At 48.4% G+C, this 18,714-nt stretch overlaps 1 protein-coding gene and 1 long non-coding RNA gene across 2 annotated transcripts in view; one reads left to right on the plus strand and one right to left on the minus strand.

The window, feature by feature from the left end:
- clip3 (CAP-Gly domain containing linker protein 3) overlaps nt 1-10,151 on the plus strand; it is a 32,081-nt gene extending 21,930 nt beyond the window's left edge. Inside the window, exons 10-14 of the mRNA XM_033014382.1 lie at nt 3,899-4,033; nt 5,602-5,725; nt 7,178-7,242; nt 8,271-8,343; nt 9,486-10,151. Coding sequence (XP_032870273.1) covers nt 3,899-4,033; nt 5,602-5,725; nt 7,178-7,242; nt 8,271-8,343; nt 9,486-9,540 — 452 coding nt within the window. The 3' untranslated portion in view covers nt 9,541-10,151. The remainder of the gene's footprint in view (nt 1-3,898; nt 4,034-5,601; nt 5,726-7,177; nt 7,243-8,270; nt 8,344-9,485) is intronic.
- Nucleotides 1,933-14,784, minus strand: LOC116967777. Its single transcript, XR_004410317.1, has 3 exons — nt 14,549-14,784; nt 4,201-4,206; nt 1,933-1,943 (listed from the first exon to the last, which is right to left on the minus strand). It is a non-coding gene; the product is annotated as an uncharacterized LOC116967777 (long non-coding RNA).
- Between the last annotated feature and the right edge of the window lie 3,930 nt (nt 14,785-18,714).

Raw genomic sequence — 18,714 nt, forward strand, 5'->3', positions numbered from 1 at the left:
CTTTGCACAACCTTGGGCAAACCGAACAACGAAAAAAACTTAGTGAGAGACTTAACAATTGCAGGGGCAGTAATTCTACGCAAAGGGACCACCTCCGGAAAGCGGGTAGTCGCACACATAATTGTTAATAAAAACTTGTTGCCCATCCTTGTCCGAGGTAGAGGGCCCACACAATCAACTAGAATCCGCTCAAACGGCTCACCGACCACAGGGATTGGATATAAAGGCGCAGGAACAATCGATTGGTTCGGCTTTCCTGCCACCTGGCAAATGTGACAACACCTGCAGTGCTGTTTCACGTCCTTTTTCAACCCTGGCCAAAAAAAATTCCGTAAGATGCGGTCATACGTCTTATTGACCCCCAAATGTCCACCCAGAGGACCATCATGAGCCAAACAGAGTATCTCGTCCCTATACCGACGAGGCATCACAATCTGATCAACCACGCTCCAATCATCATGCCCAGATATATCCAAGGGAGACCACTTTCGCATCAGTAAGCCATCCCTTAGAAAATACCCTTTTGCTGTGGAATCCATTTCCCCCTCAGGCACTGCGCAGTCGCACAGATCAGATAAACCTGGATCACTCTTTTGCTCCTCAACCCGCCGGTCACGTGACAGTGACACCGGCACATTTCCAGACACTATCCCATCTTGAGATGGAGAAACACCCTTCACAACACAGGATCTATCATCCTGTTCCCCAAAAATGCTCTCACTCAGGTCCACCACATCCTCAAACTTCGCCTGGCTCTTAGCCATAGCCCTCGTGACAGCACAAGCTGCGAAGACCTTTGGATACTGCATAGCCAATTTATCAGGACTCTGCACCATCGGAACAGCCGTCACCTCAGGAGTGACTAAAACTCTACCTCCTGCCAAGTCATTCCCCAAAATCACAGAAACTCCCTCAAAGGGAAAACACGGCCGTAACCCAACAGTTACCCGGCCTGAAACCAACTCGGACTCGAGACGCACGGTATGCAAAGGCACTAACATGTCATCCATCCCGAATCCTACCACTGGGACACTTGACCCAACCGATGATTCCCCAGAAAACGGCAGTACATCATCCAATATAAAGGACTGAGTAGCACCAGTATCACGTAAGATGGATACTGGAACTCTGTCTCCCCCATCCTCTAGAGAAACAAAACCATTCATGATGAACGCAGAATAATTCCTACACTCATCAGACTCAGGCACCTCAGGTACGACAGGTGCCTTCTGTGCACCCACCAAAGCCACAGGCTTTGCATTTTTCTGCTTCAGAACGGGACACGACTTTAACATGTGCCCTCTCCTTCTACAATAGTAGCACACAGGACCTTCATCAGTCCTTACATTTCCGTCAACCTTATCAGCTCGGACCTCCCTCTGTATCAACGTGCTGCCACTTGCAGGCACAGAAACAGCTCTGACACTGCTACCGGCGACACCACCACGATCAACCGGCCGTGCACCAAAACTATAGGATCGCCCAACAAAATCAGATTTATGAGTCAATACATACTCATCTGCCAACACCGCAGCCTTAGACACCTCATTCACCTTCTGCTCATTAAGGTAAGTAGTAACCCTCTCAGGGAGACAGTTCTTAAAGTCTTCCATAATTATCAAGGCCCGCAGTAGCTCAAAATCCTTCACTCCTTGAGAAGCGCACCACCTGTCAAAAAGTGCCTCCTTCTCCCTAGCAAACTCCACATAAGTCTGACTATCAAACTTCCTAAAGCGCCGGAACTTCTGCCGGTACGCCTCTGGAACTAATTCATAAGCCCTTAGTACTGTAGACTTCACACACTCATAGTCCAGACCGCTTTCAACAGATAAAGACGAGTACACCTCCCGTGCTTTACCCACAAAGACACACTGCAATAGCAAGGTCCACACGTCCCTAGGCCACTTCAAGGACAAAGCCACCCGTTCAAACACTGTGAAATACTTGTCCACATCCTCCTCACGAAATGGGGGAACCAGGCGGATGTTCTTGCTCATATCAAACTCCCGTTCCCTAGAAGAAACCCGGGAATTATCTATTTCTTTTGCCCGCAGCCGAAATTCAGCCCTTTTGGTTTCCTCCTCAAGCTCAAGCCGTTTCATTTCAAGAACATGCATGAGCTCTTTCTCTTTTAACAAAGAGGCAATTCTCTGTGACTCAAGCTCCATCTCCTTCAGTTTAATAATGGCCTCCATGTTCTGACCAGGCTGAACAGAAGGTGGGGGACTGTCTGTACCACCAGGCAAAACCCCAGCCTCCACCAACGCAGCCCACAACTCCGATTTAATGGAGTGTTTCTTTGAATGCTTGTCAATAGTCACGGCATAGTTCTCAGCCAGCAAAATCAAATGCTCCTTCGTACATCTATCAAACAACTCCCGACTAGGAGCCTCAACAAATTCTTTCACCTTAAATTCCATTTCTAAAGTAGCCCCAAAACACCAGCTAATACCTGGGCACTAATACTACCACAAACAGGGAAGAAAAAATTCCCTCTCAACACACAGACTTCCTCAGTCCAGAAGCCTACCAAAAATACCCCCTAAAAACGTCTAGGGTCCTCAAAACTTAGGACGAGCCCCCATTTTGTTACGGCTCCCGAATGCAAGTACTTCAGAGCCACGTAACACAAGTCAAAAACCAGGTTCAGGTTCAAAAACAGTTTTAATTATTCACTGGAACACAAAACTCAAACCTGATATAAACAACCCAGTCAGGGATATGGATAAACCGACAAACAATTTAACAATGCTCCAGCCAGCCACACCATGGGCCGTCGAACCGGAGATTCCAAAACCTGCCCAAAGAGATACAACCCTGAAACCAAAATACACGAAAACTCTAAGGTCAGCCCTTATCCGTCCCAATACAATATCTGATAACAAGGAATGGTGAAAATACACAAAGTTCTATGCCATGTGGTCAGGCTGCCTCGGCCCCCACCAACAGACTGCTTATCAGTCAGAGTCCACGACGAAGAGCGAGAATTCTGGGAAGCTCTGGTCTTTATACTCCAGATGAGTCACCCGTCACCTGACACAGCTGGGCCAATCGGGTACAGGATCCTTTAACCCCTCGATTCCAGACTCACAGCCACGAGGCCTGTACTTGGGATAGAAACAGAGAAGTAAGTACATAGCATTCACCAGGGGGGGGGGGAAGCGCCTAACAGAAACAATGTACTGAAATAACTCAGTGGGTCTGGCAGCATCTCTGGAGAACATGGATAGCTGTTTGTGTTAAATTTATTAAATGGACCCACAACAGAACAATATATTTTTTCCCGAACTGTGAGAATGATTGCGAGTTGCAGAGGCTGCGTTGTTGGCTATGAGGAAACCCATGTCCAGTTGGGAGGTGTGACAATAGACAATAGGTGCAGGAGTAGGCCATTTGGCCCTTCGAGCCAGCACCGCCATTCAATGTGATCATGGCTGATCATCCACAATCAGTACCCCGTTCCTGCCTTCTCCCCATATCCCCTATGTGAAGGGGAAGGGAAGGCCCTGTGTGTAAAATGGGGTCCCACCTCGGAGTGCATGGTGGCGCAGCGGTCGAGTTGCTGCCTCACAGCGCCGCAGACCCGCGTTCAATCCTGACTACGGGTGCTGTCTGGACGGAGTTTGTACGTTCCCCCCCTGTGACCAACGTGGGTTTTCCCCGGGCTCTCCAGTTTCCTCCCACACGCCAAAGACGTGCAGGTTTGTAGGTTAATCGGCTTGGTATAAATGTAAATTGTCCCTGGTGTGTGTGGGATTGTGTTAGTGTACGGGGATCGCTGGTCGGCGCGGACTCGGACCTGTTTCCGCGCTGTATGTCTAAACTAAACTAAACCACTGGTCACCCGTATTTGGTGTCTGTGCCCCCCACCATCATCTCTCTTTGTGTCTGCCCTCAGCCTTGCGAAGGAAGTCTCTGTCGGTGGGAAGTCTGGACCGAGAGGGCCTGAAGATCGAGATTGGGGACCAGGTCCTGGTGGCGGGCCAGAAGCCGGGAGTCATTCGGTATTACGGCAAGACGGACTTTGCCCCAGGTACGCCAAGTTGTGGGCAGAGTGGAGGCCAGGCGCGATGTCCGAGGTTCTTGGGGACCGGTAGACACAAAAGCTCAGCGGGACAGACAACATCTGTGGACGAAAAGAATAGGTGACGTTTTGGGTCAAGATCCTTCCTCAAACCCGTCTTGACCCAAAAACGTCACCCATTCCTTCTCTCCAGAGATGCTGCCTGTCCCGCTGAGTTACTCCAGCTTTTTGTGTCCATCTTCGATTTGAACCAGCATCTGCAGTTCCTTCCTAAACTACAAGCTGGTGGGCCTATTCCATCCGGTCATACACCACGGAAACAGGCCCTTCGTCCTAACTCACCGTTGATGCCCCATCAACACTAGTCCTATCTGCGCACTTTTGTCACTTCTGTGGTTCTTGGGTGTTGAGTTTAGTTTAGTTCATTGTCATGTGTACCGAGGTACAGTGAAAAGCTTTTGTTGCGTGCTAACCAGTCAGCGGAAAGACAATACATGATTACAATCGGGCCACAGGCAGCGTATAGATACATGATGACGGGAATAACGTGAATAATGTTTAGTGCAAGATAAAGTCCAGTAAGGTCCGATCAAAGGTAGTCTGAGGGTTTGCGATTGGGAATTTGGGGAAATTCCATGCTGAAAGGGAGATGGGTTTAGAAGGAACTGCAGATGCTGGTTTACACCAAAGATAGACATAAAATGCTGGAGCAACTCGGCGGGTCAGGCAGCATCTTTGGAGAAAAGGATTCGGGGATGCTTCCGCTCAAGAAGTAGGTTAACGACTCAAAACGTCCAGAGATGCTGCCTGACCCACTGAGTTACTCCAACTTTTTGTCTACTTTTTATAATCTGCCTGGTTCATGGGCACTCGAGTTGCCAAACCAGACCATTACGTAACCAGTCAATACTGAGCACCTGGGGAAGTCCTAGAGAGTATTGGGCAGTATCAAGCTGCAGCAGGAGGGACTCCAGGTGCTGGTTTCAACCGAAGATAGACACAAAATGCTGGAGTAACTCAGCGGGACAGGCAGCATCTCTGGAGAGAAGGAATGGGTGACGTTTCAGCTCGAGACCCTTCTTCTGAAGTTTTGGGTCCAGACCCATTCTACTGAAACGTGAACCATTCCTTCTCTCCAGAGATGCTGCTTGTTCTGCTGAGTTACTCCAGCTTTTTGTGTCCATCTGCAGCAAGGGAGATTGTCTTTATCTTGCTGCTGGTACATATAAGAAGGGTTCCTTACTCTTGGCATTGGGTACAGTGCCTGTTTCAACCAACTCCATCGACAGCTCGTTCCATACTCCATTCCAATCCAAGTTACTCCAGCATTTTGTGTCAGGAGGTGGGGAGGGGAGAGTGGGAGGGGAGGGCTGAGGAGGTCAGAGTCACGGAGGGAATGTTGCAGGGTCTCGTCCTGGATCGTCGACAATGCCCTCTTCCCCCCTTCCACACATGCCGCTCGACACTGAGTTCTTCCAGCAGTTTGGTGAGGTGGGTTTCCGTAACTATCGCGGGTGGTTTAAACAAGCCACGAGACTTCGATCAGGGAGTGACTCCTGTTTCTGTTCTTCCCTCAGGGTACTGGTACGGGATTGAGCTGGACAAGGCAACCGGGAAACACGATGGTTCGGTGTTCGGAGTCCGATATTACAACTGCCTACCGAAGTATGGCGTGTTTGCCCCTCCCTCCAGAGTGCAGAGGTAACTGTCAAAAGCCCACGTTGGTGTAGGGCGGCACTGGGGCGCAGCGGTAGAGTTGCTGCCTCACAGCGCCAGAGACCCGGGTTCGATCCTGACTACGGGTGCTGTCTGTACGGAGTTTGTACGTTCTCCCCGTGACCTGCATGGGTTTTCTCCGAGATCTTTGGTTTCCTCCCACACTCCAAAGACTCCAAAGGTTTGTAGGTTAATTGGCTTGGTATAAATGTGAAATTGTCCCTAGTGTGTGCAGGATAGTGTTAGTGCTTGGGGATCGCTGGTCGGTACAGATTCGGTGGGCCGAAGGGCCTGTTTCCGAGCTGGATCTCTAAAATTGACAGTGTCAGTCGCAATCAGTGGCCGGTGGTCTAATCCTTCATGGAAAATGTTGTGGGTTCAGGAAGTCTCTCATAGAGAGATGAGTGCAAACACTCAGAGCAGCACCGATGGAGTACCACACTCTCAATGGCAACTCCTGGATGGGTTTGATGCTGTATCGGAAGGAACTGCAGATGCTGGTTTACACTGAAGACAGACACAAAATGCTGGAGTAACTCAGCGGGACAAGTAGCATCTCTGGAGAGAAGGAATGGGTGACGTTTCGGGTCGAGACCCTTCTTCAGACTTCAGGGGGGGGGGGTGCGATGAGTGTGTGTGTGACCCGATCGACCCTCCCCACTCACTGCCTTGTGCCCAAACACCAGGATCGTGGGGCCAAAATGCAATCAGAACTTGATGAGCAGCCCCTTCAGATACTGGTAGAGGGGCAGCAACCTCGTTACCCTTGGCAACGTCCCATTGTGATGTCATTGTGGCAGTTGGCAGCCAGCTTGAGAGCCCATTGTGATTGGTGCACTGTGAGAGGCATCGTGACATCATCACTGTGAGAAGGCGGTTTTGGCTGTTTTTAAAATTTCAACGATTTATAACTTCGGAAATATACGTGGAAATGTGACGGGAGGATGTTTATCGCCACCAGTGTAAAAATGTGAGTAGGATGTGTGAAAATGGAAAGGCTGTGGCCTAGCGTTTGGAAGAAGATAGGAATTAACCAGATTGGCACACACACACACAAACAAGACAAAGAATTTTAGTTATATAGAGATGTTGTGTGAACTTCCATCGACAGAACCACCAGTCAGAGCTACAGTTACAGTTTGATTTATTGTCACGTGTACCGAGGTACAGTGAAAAGGTTTTGTTGTGTGCTAACCAGTCAGTGGAAAGACAATACATGATTACAATCGAGCCATTTACAGTGTACAGATACATGATAAAGGGAATAACGTTTAGTGCAAGGTTAAGCCAGTAAAGTCCGATCAAGGATAGTCCGTGGGAACCAACGACGGAGATAGTGGTTCTGGACTGCTCTCTAGTTGTGGTAGGGGGGATTCAGTTGCCAGATAACTGACAGAAGAGATTTCGGAACAAATAATTTTCTTCTTTCCTTTTCAGGATTGGAGGTCCCAAGACTCCTACAGGCGATGGCAGCATCAGTAAAAAAATTCACCAGGTTACAAGTAAGTTCAGATCGCTTTGGCTGCTTGAGGTAGCTCTTCGTCATTTGAAACCGACTGTTTAGCAAAGAGGGGCCATTTGACCCATTGTGCCTGTTTGAGGAATCCTGTTGCTCCCAAACCCTTCCTTGTCCCATTTTATACGTTAACAAACGTGGGGAAGAATACTGCAATTCCGAGACCCCACAGTGCTGTCTGTACGGAGTTTGCACGTTCTCCCAGTGACTGCTGGGTTTTCTCCGGATGCTCCACTTTCCTCCCACACTCCAAGACGTACAACAACTTTATTTATTGCTCTATTGACAAAGGCTTTTAACTGTACCTCGATACACTAGACCCGCCTGCCTGTGTTTGGTCCATATCTCTCCAAACATGTCCTATCCATGTACCTGTCTAACTGTTTCTTAAACGTTGTGATAGTCCCAGCCTCACCTACCTTCTCCGGTAGCTCGTTCCACACACCCACCACCCTCTGTGTGTAAATGTTACCCCTCAGATTCCTATTAAATCTTTTCCCCTTCACCTTAAAAAGGTGCTGTGACTGCAACTGTGGTTTAGAACAAAGATCCTATAGCGGAGCAGGATAGACCACTCCTGCTAAATGCAATGGGCTGACGTGTAGTACACAACAGAGCGGAACGTGGGCCTTTTTTTCATCCATTTCAGTAACCCGACCCGACCCGACTCGCAGTGTAACCAACATTGCGGGGGAACGGTTTGTGTTAATAAATTTAAATTCTGAAAATGAGGAGAAGATTTTTTCCAAAGAACTTTTATTTTTACGAGGATGTTTCCGTAACCGGCTTGTTCCGTCTCCGCACTAGTATCTTTGCTCCGCTACGGGATCTTTGGTGCGGAGACGGAAGCCGGTTACGGAAATGGGGCCGAAATTTACCCATGAATCTGCCCATGACCGTACTAGGTCTTTTTCGTCAGAGTGGTCTATCTTGCTCGCTGTAGGATCTGTGGTTTAGAGCGGCCTGCGGTTGTGCGGGTGAGGCTTGTGATAACCTTACGGTTTGTTTCCATAGTGACACAGCCCAAGCGCAACCTGGCGGCGGTGAGGACCCCCAAAGACATCGCGTCAGAGAGCTCCTTATCCAGGTGACCATGCCTCACTGCACACCCCCTACTGACAAAATGTCAGTGTCGCCCCCTCTGCCCCTCACCGGCCACAACGGTGGGCAGGAGCGATGGGGGGGGGGCGTCAACAGTAGCTCCTGCCCGGCCGATTTCCTCCCCCCTCCCTGCTCACGTTTCATCCCCCTCCACCCTACCCCTCCTCACTCACCTGCTCCCTCCTCTTCCACCTTGCACCTCTCTCCATCCCTATCTCACCCCGTCTCGTCTCCCCCTACCATCTCTCCTGTGTCTCCCTCTCCGTCTCTCTCTCTCTCTCCAGCCTCCCACCCTTTTCACCAAAGATCCTATAGCGGAGCAAGATAGACCACTCCTGCTAAATTCAATGGTTTGACGTAGTACCCAACGGAGCGGAACGTGGGCCTTTTTTTCATCCATTTCAGTAACCCGACCCGACCCGACCCGCAGTGTAATCAACGTTGCGGGGGAACAGTTTGTGTTAATAAATTTAAATTCTGAAATTAAGGAGAAGATTTTTACCAAATAACTTTTATTTTTACTAGGATGTTTCCGTAACCGGCTTCCGTCTCCGCACTAGTATCCTACGGGATCTTTGGTGCGGAGAGACGGAAGCCGGTTACGGAAATGGGGCCGAAAATTACCCACGAATCTGCCCATGACCGTACTAGGTCTTTATCGTCGAGTGGACTATCTTGCTCGCTGTAGGATCTTTGGCTTTCACCTTCCTTCAACATCTCACCTCGTCTTCCCCCACCCCATCTCCATCAACTCTTCCTCCTCCTGTCTCGCCTCCACTGACATCCCTCTGACTCATCTCCACCATCTCCCCCCCCCCCCCCCCCCCCCATCGCATCTCATCTCCACCATCTGTCTCATCCCCACCCCCCGCCATCCATCTATGATCATCTCTCTTCACCCCACCTCCCCATGCATCCTCCCCCCCCCACCTCTCCCCATGGACAGGAAGACTTTGGTGGGCCTGGGGCCAACAGCAGGCAGACGGGACTAGCCCAGCGTGGCCATTTGGCCAGCATGAAGGAGGTTGGGCTGTGGAACCTGTTTCTGTACTGTACGGCTCTAGACCTCTGCGACTCCTCTCTCCCTCTCTCAACGCCTCTTTGTGTGTGTCTCTCTTCTCGTTCCAGATTACTTTTCTGTTGTTGGTTTCCATGGATGTTGAGGGCAGAAATGCAGTCGTAAAAAAGCAAAAGAAGCCCCCGTCACCCTTCCCCTCCGACTCTCGCTTCTCGACCTCTCTTCTCTATTCTGCTTTGGAAACAAGACTGCTGATAACATTCCTCGATACTAGTTCACCCCGATACAATCATAGTTGATGCTAGTGCCTTGGTCCTGATGAAACATCCCCCAATCACTCCCCCCCCCCCCCTCCTCTCCCCCCTACCCCCATTCCACAGTAGTTTCAGTAGACGTACCTCTTCATTTGATACACTAACTCAAAGATATATATATATTATATTCACAAACATGACTCCGGTTTATGATTGCTGTTTAACATTTGACTGACAAAATACTGATGGTGCAATTGAGTGTCACAATTATGGTGTGTACCGTATATCCCAGAGTATATGTACTCCCTCAATTTTACATTTGAGTTCCGATCCCATTGACCCATCAAATGTTTAGCCATGTTAAGGAACGCTGGTTCGAAGGCCGGTCGGATTCTAAGAGCGGCAACCGATCGATGGATTCACTCGATGCCAGACGGAATCAAATAGATTAAGAAAAAAAGCTGTTTATTATGTAAAAGTTTCAAAAAAGCAAAAATAAAAGTTGGGAATAGTTCACGTATGGTTCGTGGGTTCTAACGCATGTTTATTGGCGTTTTATATTTCATATTGTCATGCCTCAATGTGAAAAAAAAAGCAGTTAAAATCTAAAATGAAAACACCAACGACCTAAGTGGGACAGGCCCTTTAATCTTTCCCCCAAACACTAATAAATATCAAAGTTTTTCCAACGGGACAACGTTTACTGAGCAGGTTCAAAACGTGTCTTTGACGGAACGTGAATGTTCCAAGGTGATGGAGTGGAGACAGCATGGGGATGAGACAAGTTATGCCCCTGTCCCACTTAGGAAACCTGAACGGAAACCTGTGGAGACTTTGCGCCCCCACCCAAGGTTTCGGTGCGGTTTCCGGAGGTTGCAGGTGGTTGCCGGAGGTTGCAGGTAGTGGAAGCAGGTAGGGAGACTGACAAAAACCTCCGGGAACCGCACGGAAACCTTGGGTGGGGCGCAAAGTCTCCACAGGTTTCCGTTCAGGTTTCCTAAGTGGGACAGGGGCATTAAAATTTGAACGTACAACCAGAGGCCATGGGTTCAAGCTTCAGACAGAGCCCAAAGTTACTGGCAGTGCCCTTAATGAGGCAGCTGAGTGAAGTCAAGGGCCTTGCACTGAAGGTGATGTTGAGGAATTATCGTTCAGAGATACAGCACAGAATCAGGCCCTTCGGCCCACCGAGTCCATGCTAACCATCGATCACCCGTTCACAATAGTTCCATGCTATCCCACTTTCTCATCCACTGCCTTACACACTAGGGACAGTTTACAGTGGGCCAATTAGCCTACAAACCCGCGCGTCTTTGGGATATGGGAGGAAGCCGGAGCACCCGGAGGAAACCCATGCGGTCACAGGGCGAACGGGCAAACTCCACACAGACAGGTGTCAGAGGTTATGGAGAGATGGCAGTGGAATGGGGTGAGGAGGGAGAAATAGATCAGCCATGATTGAATGGTGGTGTAGACTTGATGGGCCAAATGGCCTAATTCTACTCCTATCCCTTCTGACCTTATGACCCGAGGTCAGTATCGAACCGGGGTCTCTGGCGCTGTGAGGCGGCAGCTCTGGCCGCCACGCCACCGTGCCGCGCTGGAACTTGCTTCCAGGACTTGTGGCTTCCCTGAACTGACTCCTATCTGTGTAAATGTGGTCTTTTCTTTCACACGCGGTTCTCTAATATTGAACACAGTCCACACCAGGTTTGGAGCCAAGGGCTGGGATGACCAGGGGTGCACGACGCTGGTCTCTCTGCGTGGCTCTGTCACGACGGGGCGCTGGGCTGGACGTGGCGTTTGCCAGCATCCTCCGCCAGGTCAAGTGCGCTCGCGCCGTTCAGCTTTCCATGGAGTGGCTGCTTCTGTTTTCGTGACTTCGCCCGTCGATTTTTGAACCAGACCTGCGTGGAAATGGCGAGCATTAGTGAAGAAAGACTCGAAACAACGGTGAAGCCTGGAGCTGTATCTTCAGACCACTCGACCATTAAAACCTCACTGAAGTTGCAAAAGGGCCCGACCTGAAAGGTCACTGATCCACAAAAGCGTAGGAAGGGACTGCAGATGCTGGTTTAAACCGAAGATAGATGCAAAAAGCTGGAATAACTCAGCGGGTCAGGCAGCATCTCTGGAGAGAAGGAGTAGGTGACGTTTCAGGGTCGAGACCCTCCTTCACACTCAGTCTGAAGAAGGGTCTCGACCCGAAATGTCACCTATTCCTTTGCTCCAAATGACACAAAGTGTTGGAGTTACTCAGCGAGTCCGGCAGTGTCGCTGGGGACCATGGATGATAATAATAATAATACATTTTATTTATGGGCGCCTTTCAAGAGTCTCAAGGACACCTTACAAAAATTGAGCATGTAGAAGAAAAACATGTAAGGGGAATGAAATAAATAGTAGAGACATGACTAGTACACAAAGTAAAGACAGAATTCAATACAAAACACAGTATGAGGCAATTAATGCACAGATGAAAAGGGACGGGGACGTGGGGCTAAGGATAGGCAGAGGTGAAGAGATGGGTCCTGAGGCGGGACTGGAAGATGGTGAGGGACACGGAATTGCGGATCAGTTGAGGGAGGGAGTTCCAGAGCCTGGGAGCTGCCCTGGAGAAGGCTCTGTCCCCAAAACTGCGGAGGTTGGACCTGTGGATGGAGAGGAGACCGGCTGATGTGGATCTGAGGGACCGTGAGGGTTGGTAGGGGGAGAGGAGGTCAGTGAGATATGGGGGGGATAGGTAACATATTAGGTTGCGACCCTTCTATCTTTTATTATTAATATTTAATGTTTTATGTGTCATTCCTAACTGTCACTGTATGTCATGTTGTCACTTGTGGGCGGAGCACCAAGGCAAATTCCTTGTATGTGAATACTTGGCCAATAAACTTATTAATCCGAAGAAGGGTGTCGGCCCGAAACGTTGCCTATTTCCTTCGCTCCATAGATGCTGCTGCACCCGCTGAGTTTCTCCAGCTTTTTTGTGTACCTTCGATTTTCCAGCATCTGCAGTTCCTTCTTAAAAACTTATTAATTCATTCTTCCCCCCCCCCCCCCCCCCCTCCCCCGTCTCCTGTCCATGTTCTCCCAAGATGCTGCTGACGTGCTGAGTTACTCCGACACTTTGTGTCCTTGTGTCAGCTTGACCCCATTGGACAGGAAGCTACGTACCTTGATGGTCTCCTCGGAGAGATGGGTCTTCCTGGCCAATTTCTCCCTGGCATTGCTGTCCGGGTAACTGGAAGTGCTGTAGAGGTCTTCCAGATCTTCCAGCTGCTGTTCCGTGAACACAGTCCGATGCCTCCGCCTTCTCTTCCGAGCTTGAGCCAGGAAGTGCAGGCCCAGGTGTTGCATGGCAGCTGGGTCCAGGATACCTACAACTGGGGCGGAAAAGCACTCGGCGTCAGCAAGCACATGCTTCTCATAATCAAGTCAAGTCAAGTCAAGTTTATTCGTCACATACACACACGAGATGTGCAGTGAAATGAAAAGTGGCAATGCTCGCGGACTTTGTGCAAAAAGACAAACAAACAAACAAACAACCAAACAGAACTACAAACAGTTAATCACGTATAGTCTTTCCGCCGACTGGATAGCTCGCAACAAATAAGCTTTTCACTGTACACATGACACGAAACATAGAAACATAGAAATTAGGTGCAGGAGTAGGCCATTCGGCCCTTCGAGCCTGCACCGCCATTCAATATGATCATGGCTGATCATCCAACTCAGTATCCCGTACCTGCCTTCTCTCCATACCCTCTGATCCCCTTAGCCACAAGGGCCACATCTAACTCCCTCTTAAATATAGCCAATGAACTGGCCTCGACTACCCTCTGTGGCAGAGAGTTCCAGAGATTCACCACTCTCTGTGTGAAAAAAGTTCTTCTCATCTTGGTTTTAAAGGATTTCCCCCTTATCCTTAAGCTGTGACCCCTTGTCCTGGACTTCCCCAACATCAGGAGCAATCTTCCTGCATCTAGCCTGTCCAACCCCTTAAGAATTTTGTAAGTTTCTATAAGATCCCCTCTCAATCTCCTAAATTCTAGAGAGTATAAACCAAGTCTATCCAGTCTTTCTTCATAAGACAGTCCTGACATCCCAGGAATCAGTCTGGTGAACCTTCTCTGCACTCCCTCTATGACAATAGACAATAGGTGCAGGAGTAGGCCATTTGGCCCTTCGAGCCAGCACCGCCATTCAATATGATCATGGCTGATCATCCCCAATCAGTACCCCGTTCCTGCCTTCTCCCCATATCCCCTGACTCCGCTATCTTTAAGAGCCCTACCCAGCTCTCTCTTGAAAGCATCCAGAGAACCTGCCTCCACCGCCCTCTGAGGCAGAGAATTCCACAGACTCACCACTCTCTGTGAGAAAAAGTGTTTCCTCGTCTCCGTTCTAAATGGCTTACTCCTTATTCTTAAACTGTGGCCCCTGGTTCTGGACTCCCCCAACATCGGGAACATGTTTCCTGCCTCTAGCGTGTCCAAGCCCTTAACAATCTTATATGTTTCATATAAGCATTTGATATGAAACTTAGCGCTTCTAAACTAAACTCTAAACTCTGAACTAAACTAAACATCACAAGCAAAACTCTAAATTAAGGTAAACTAAACTATAAACTGTATTAAACTATAAACTAAATAATAATAATAATAAATTTATTTGTATAGCACATTTAAAAGCAACTCACGTTGACCAAAGTGCTTCACACCAGTGCAGGTACTAATTTGATACATACAAGGGTAGACAGACCCAACAATACATACATAAACTGTTTACAGTGCCCCCTCAGAGGGGCTCAAGAACACTAGGGAGTAGAAATAGGTTTTGAGTCCGGACTTAAAGGAGTCGATGGTGGGGGCAGTTCTGATGAGGAGCGGGATGCAATTCCACAGTCTAGGTGCTGCAACTGCAAATATACTAAAATATAAACTGTACTAACCTAAATTAAGCTATAAACTAAACTAAATTATAAACCAGATGAAACATCAGCCGTTATGGTGGGATAAGGGTTTGTCAGCGTGTTCCAGGGACACTCCACGCTCTGTGTATGAATAAACCTTGCCCTGCACACGTCTTCAAACCTTGCCCCTCTCACCTTCAAGTTCTGCCCTCTAGTCTTTGACATTTCCACCCTGGGGGGGAAACGGTTCTGACTGTCTACCCTATTTATGTCGCTCTTAATTTTATATACTTCTCTCTGGTCACCCCTCAACCTCCGACGTTCCAGAGAAAACAATCCCAAGTCTGTCCAACCTCTTCCCGGTGGGAAATGTCCTCTACGCCAGGCAGCATTCTGCTACTTCATTATTCCAGCATTTAGTGGGTCCAGAGCCAGCAACATTATGGGGGTCCCCTACCACCCCAACAACGGACTGTTCCAGCTGCTACGGTCAGGCAAGCGCCTCCGCTGTCATGCTGTGAAAACAGAGAGGATGAGACGGAGTTTCTTCCCACAGGCCGTCAGGACTGTAAACTCTTATCTCACCAGGGGACTAATTTACTCATTTATTGCTGTGTTGTATCTTTTACATTTTTTTTTCTAAAATGTAAATACTGGTTCTGTTCTATTCTGTTCTGTAGTTTTTGCACAATCCGCAGGCATTGCCACTTTCATTCCACTGCACATCTTGTATGTGTATGTGACAAATAAAGTTGACTTGACTTAGTGTCTATCACCTCTGATTTGTATCACTCTCAACCCAAATATAATCTCATAAAGACCCAGTTTAATCCCAGCTGTTATCAGGCAACTGAACCATCCTAACACCAACTAGAGAGGGGACTTGCCATCTACCTCATTGGAGACCCTCGGACTATCTTTAATTGGGCTTTATTGGACTTTATCTTGCACTAAATATTATTGTCTTCATCCTGTATCTATATACTCATAGAAACATAGAAAATAGATTCTTCTAAATTGGTTATAATCAAACCCAGTGGAATTCCTGGCATGGCATCTAGTTTACAGCCTTTCTATCTAATCTCACACTCCTCACATTTAACACAGAGCCATAGAAACATAGAAAATAGGTGCAGGAGTAGGCCATTCGGCCCTTCGAGCCTGCACCGCCATTCAATATGATCATGGCTGATCATCCAACTCAGTATCCCATCCCTGCCTTCTCTCCATACCCCCTGATCCCTTTAGCCACAAGGGCCACATCTAACTCCCTCTTAAAAATAGCCAATGAACTGTGGCCTCAACTACCTTCTGTGGCAGAGAATTCCACAGAGTCACCACTCTCTGTGTAAAAAATGTTTTTCTCATCTCAGTCCTAAAAGATTTCCCCTTTATCCTTTAGCCTGTGAACCCTAGTTCTGGACTTCCCCAACATCGGGAACAATCTTCCTGCATCTAGCCTGTCCAACCTCTTAAGAATTTTATAAGTTTCTATTAGATCCCCCCTCAATCTTCTAAATCTTCTAACAGTGGCTTCAGTCTACCTTGTCTAAGCCCTCCAGTTCTGAAAGCTCTACAATATGTATGGGATGGGCATACATTCTTCTAAATTCTAGCGTGTACAAGCCGAGTCTATCTAGCCGAGACATACAATCTACTCGATTGTAATCATGTATAGTCTTTCCGCTGACTGGTTAGCACGCAACAAAAAGCTTTTCACTGTACTTTGCTGCGCGTGACAATAAACCAAACTAAAACGAAAGAAGATCCTTCATCAGAAGGTACCTGATCAAAAAAATGTGCCTCTTCAAAGCAAGCAACATTAACACCTCCACCCAAAATCTCTTTGGAGAACAGCCCAACGCTGGGCTTCAAACAGTGAAGGTTGTATGTCCTTACCTCTCTGCCCCAGGCAGCAGTGGGCGTGGGGCTGGGGAGAACAGTAGCATCTCTCCCCCAAGTGGAAGCCCTCGTGAGACAGATTGCCAGCGAAGGGCGTGGGACCAGGAGTCGAGCAGAGACCGATGTGGCCAGCGTTGGGCATCGAACCGTTGGTGGAGTGGAGCAGGAGAGGGTGACGGTGCCAGGGCATGGTGCTGGGGGGGCATCTGCCTCCCTTGTTGGACAAGATGCTATCGATGCTAAAATCCGACATGGCTGGAATTAACTTCCACACCTGAGAGTTTTACAGTCGCTGTAACCCACAGGTAGGAAGGGCTCGCTCCACATTTATACCCCTCGTGTCTGGACCTGCCCTGTTGTGTGACCAACCTCTCCGAGACTGTGACCCTCATCATCGCTTATCTCAGAGGGGATGTCTTGTGTATTCACCACCACCACTGAGATCAGACGCCTCAAACTGTGGCTGCCCATTGTCCGGGCAAACCGTGTGTATTTAAATTGGCCACACCTAATCTAGAAGCAATTAGAGAATCCAATAATTCCCATCACTCGAGGACAAAGAATAGGCTGCAAATCTCTAGACTTTGCTTTATAACAAAGTTAGCAAGTGATCTATTATTCCGGGACTCATGTGTATTCTTCCCCAGATTAGACGTGATGTCACTGAGTGTTAATACAGGATTTATTTCTCCCACTGTGAATTGAAACTTGCTTTATTTTAAGGAAGAACTGCAGATGCTGGAAAAATCGAAGGTAGGAGACACAGAGTGCTGGAGTAGCTCAGGGGGTCAGGCAGCATCTCAGGAGGTACACAAAACTGCTGGGGAAACTCAGCGGGTGCAGCAGCATCTATGGAGCGAAGGAAATAGGCGACGTTTCGGGCCGAAACCCTTCTTCAGGAGAGCATCTCAAGAGAGCATCTCAGTAGAACATGTTTCAGGTCGGGACCCTGGCCAGAAAGGTCTCATATCGTTGTTCTCCTGAGATGCTGCCTGACCCGCTGAGTTACTCCTGTGGTCTGAAGAAGGGTTTCGGCCCGAATCGTTGCCTATTTCCTTCCCTCCATAGATGCTGCTGCACCCGCTGAATTTCTCCAGCATTTTTGTGTACCTCCTCCTGTACTCAATGTCTTCTTTTGTAAACCTACGACCTTCGCAAACCTAGTACTAACAAAATTGAGTCTGAAGAAGGGTCTCGACCCGAAATGTCACCCATTGAGTCTGAAGAAGGGTCTCGACCCGAAATGTCACCCGTTGAGTCTGAAGAAGGGTCTCGACCCGAAAAGACTCCCATTCTAGAGATGCTGCCTGACACACTGAGTTATTCCAGCATTTTGTGACTATCGCTTTCTTAAGTTTATTCAGTGAGATGGACTCGATAGCTTTTTGTTGTGAAGAATTCCACAGGTTCACCAGCCCCTTAATGGTAACATTTCTCTACACCCCTGTCTTAAATGTTTTATCCTGGAATGTCAGGACTGTCTTATGAAGAAAGACTGGATAGACTTGGTTTATACTCTCTAGAATTTAGGAGATTGAGAGGGGATCTTATAGAAACTTACAAAATACTTAAGGGGTTGGACAGGCTAGATGCAGGAAGATTGCTCCCGATGTTGGGGAAGTCCAGGACAAGGGGTCACAGCTTAAGGATAAGGGGGAAATCCTTTAAAACCGAGATGAGAAGAACTTTTTTCACACAGAGAGTGGTGAATCTCTGGAACTCCCTGCCACAGAGGGTAGTCGAGGCCAGTTCATTGGCTATATTTAAGAGGGAGTTAGATGTGGCCCTTGTGGCTAAGGGGATCAGAGGGTATGGAGAGAAGGCAGGTATGGGATACTGAGTTGGATGATCAGCCATGATCATATTGAATGGCGGTGCAGGCTCGAAGGGCCGAATGGCCTACTCCTGCACCTAATTTCTATGTTTCTATGTTTCTATCCTATATCCTGATGTTGTGAGACTTGGCTTGAGACAAGGGAAACATCCTGCCTGTATCTAGCTTGTCAGATCCTGTTAAAGGTCTGTACTCTCAGTGAAAGTAGACAAAAAATGCTGGAGAAACTCAGCGGGTGAGGCAGCATCTGTGATGCTGCCTCACCCGCTGAGTTTCTCCAGCATTTTTTGTCTACCTTCTCCTACACACTGGTGAGTCGGCACAGCCAATTGTAGTGTATTTGGGTACTTGGAACTGACTCAAACGAACTCTCAGATACAGGAGTAAACTAACCAGCTTCTTTATTGCAGGACGCCACCTTGTGTCTCCCCTAGCGC

The sequence above is a fragment of the Amblyraja radiata genome, chromosome 41, assembly GCF_010909765.2.
Source record: "Amblyraja radiata isolate CabotCenter1 chromosome 41, sAmbRad1.1.pri, whole genome shotgun sequence".
Classification (NCBI taxonomy): domain Eukaryota; kingdom Metazoa; phylum Chordata; class Chondrichthyes; order Rajiformes; family Rajidae; genus Amblyraja; species Amblyraja radiata.